General features: G+C 38.3%; 1 protein-coding gene across 1 annotated transcript; it reads right to left on the minus strand.

Annotated features, from left to right (window-relative positions):
* Nucleotides 1-994: 994 nt before the first annotated feature.
* On the minus strand, nt 995-1,543 carry LOC145095481 (uncharacterized). Its single transcript, XM_079033349.1, has 2 exons — nt 1,436-1,543; nt 995-1,384 (listed from the first exon to the last, which is right to left on the minus strand). The coding sequence occupies exons 1-2, from the start codon at nt 1,541-1,543 to the stop codon at nt 995-997; spliced, it is 498 nt and encodes a 165-aa protein (XP_078889475.1).
* Nucleotides 1,544-2,704: the final 1,161 nt, after the last annotated feature.

A 2,704-nucleotide genomic window follows, 5' to 3' on the forward strand; every position in this document is an offset into this window, starting at 1 on the left:
TGGTTCACAAAGAGATAAGTCAAAATTATTATTAGTAATCATATATTTTACCTGTTGAACGATGCTTCTACCAGGTGGATCGTTAGTAGCCATGTAGCAGTAGTTTGGTTCAGCATCTTCATCATCTCTTTCGGACCTAGATGACCAATATCCTTCATCACATTTGATTTCTTGTCGAGCCATAAGACACATGTTTCTGCCAGTATTTACGTCATCATCATCTCCAGACAACCAATACCCTTCCACATCCCTAGATACAGTTGTAACAAAAGCCTTTTCACTTTCTACCATTTCTTGAGCTCGACGTGCATAATAAGCAATCCTTGATCTTGGGTTTCTGTGGGACTTTGGCTAAGCAGTCTTTGGCAAAGTGGTTTGCATGGCCACATTTATGATATACAATCTTGGGTTTTTCGGACTTCGAATTATGTGGTGGTTCCGAGGTGTGATCCGAAGTAGGAAGGTTAGTCTTGTAGGCTGGTGGGTTTTCGGAAGGTTTGTTGAATGGTTGATGATTATTTTGGTGAAGAGCTTGAAAACGGATGTTTTGGTGAGAAGTTTGAAACTGAATGTTGTGAGGCTTGTTGAAAGGATAATTGTATCTCATGGAAAGTAGGGCAAACTCATGTTGGAAACATAGTTCCGAGTCCATTTCTTCAGGGTTAGGATCACCCATAGATTGATAGTTAGAATTTGTGTGAGTAGGAACAGTTGGAGGTGAGGGATGAACAGGAGGGGTAAAAGGAAAAACGGTGGTGAGAGGGTCCGAAGTAGTAATGTTTGAGGTTTGTGGATCATAGGAAGTAAGTAGAGCTAGAGAACCTCTAGTGAGTTCACATAAAGTTTGTGCAACATTTGAATCATGACCTTGAAGCTATCGAAAAGTTGATAGAACTTGAGCTTTTTCAGAGAGCCATTTCTTTGAAGACATGATTTTACATTTCCTATCCCTTCTAAGACTTTTAATGAACTTAAGATTGTATTCAAGTGGGGTTCAGACTATCCCATGAGTTGTCATGTTGTTGACGATGATTTGGTATCTGTTTGAAGCTGAGGCGACAAATTCACCAGGTGTTGTAGTGAAAGTATCGAACTCATTAACGACCGAAGTCAGGCGCTTATCCTTCATATTCTCCGACCCTTCGAACAAATCTTGAATTGTGTCCCAAATCTCTTTTGCGGAATTGCACAGTTTGATGTGCTCAAAGAGAGAAGGTGGAAGACCAAACACCATTTCTGAAAAGGAAACTTTATCATGATGCAACTTTTCAAGATCATCAGCAGTGGGAAGTGCTCGTCGTTGTTGATCCTGTCCTAAGAGAGTTGCAACAACATCTGTAACAATGGTCCGAACTGGAACATGAGGACCTTCTTTAACGGGTCTCTAGATAGATTCGCCTTTTTCTTTTCCAAGTAATAATCTTTTCATTCTGACTTTCCAGTGATCATATTCTTCAACAACCAGCAGTGGGGCACGTGTAGGGCAACCCACACAATTTTCTATTTGCATTGAGTGCATTTGTTGAGAATTAGAAGCAACCATTGAAGTTAAGATATCTTGAGCAAAAGTGATATATAGAAGAACTTTTATCCTGAACACGTAAATGATCGAAATCCCAAGGTAATCTCGAATCAATTATAATATGTTCTTATGGATTCAAAGGACAACCGCTCAACGTCTGATACCAATTATGAGAAAAAGGATCTGATTGCATAGGGACAAGGCTTGAAAACTCAAACCTTGAGTTAATGCTTAAGATCAATGTCTGCTTCAGATTAATAGTTCCAGTCAAGTCTGGCAAGACCAGTCAAGGCTGAATATGAGAATCAACAAAGTACTTCAAGTATTAAATGTAAAACTATGAATATGATCAAGTAAAGTCAATAAATGAACACAAGGAATGTTTGAATGAATGATTTGAGAGAAAGGTGCAAGTGAGGTAAATGTGAAAATATCTATCTTTGGTGAAGCAATGTGCCGCTATGATTTGTCATTGAATGCTCCTTAAATAGGAGAATGTGTTACATCGTACTAACTCGAAAGCATACATAGAACTGGATAATAGAGTTACTCCTGACACTCTGATTATCTAAGTTGACAAAAGATACTAAGTTCTATGATACGTTACATCAAACAAAATGACAAAAGTAATTGATGTAGACGGACAAACTGATTTCGGAACATCTTCACCATCTCGGACATTTTCACTTCTCACCATGAGCGTTTACTCCTTACACCAAATCTTCTTCTCTATCTACTCTGGAACATCTTTCACTTCGGAAGTAGGACTGATCTCAGAACATGTTGAGTGATCACTAGAGTTTCCCTTTCAGGTACTAACAATTATGTGTTATTTCATGGTTTATGTTGATGATATTATTCTTACAGGTAATAATCCATCTTTCATCAACAAGTTTGTAGACATGCTTGCTTACAGGTTCTAAATCAAGGATCTTGGTCAACTCAATCACTTTTTGGGGGTTGAAATTATTCCCACGAAGTCTGGACTTTTTCTATCACAGCATGCTCACATTCGTGACATTCTTACTCAATTCAAAATGGATGGTGCAAAGGAAGTAACAAATCCTTTATGCACAACTATTATACTTACCAAAGATGATGGAGCTCCCAAAGTTGATCCTACACCATATCGCAAACTTGTTGGCACTTTCCAATATCTTGTTTTTACTCGTCCTAACATCT

The sequence above is a fragment of the Lactuca serriola genome, chromosome 3 (assembly GCF_051521515.1).
Source record: "Lactuca serriola cultivar US96UC23 chromosome 3, Lser_US96UC23_V15, whole genome shotgun sequence".
Lineage (NCBI taxonomy): Eukaryota > Viridiplantae > Streptophyta > Magnoliopsida > Asterales > Asteraceae > Lactuca > Lactuca serriola.

Excerpts from the sequence above, each read along its gene's own strand:
- LOC145095481 (XM_079033349.1), bottom strand. The coding sequence starts at position 1,543 with ATGGTTGCTTCTAATTCTCAACAAATGCACTCAATGCAAATAGAAAAT. Across the intron at positions 1,385-1,435 it reads AAGAATATGATCACTGGAAA|AGACCCGTTAAAGAAGGTCC; the intron begins GTCAGAATGAAA and ends GAATCTATCTAG.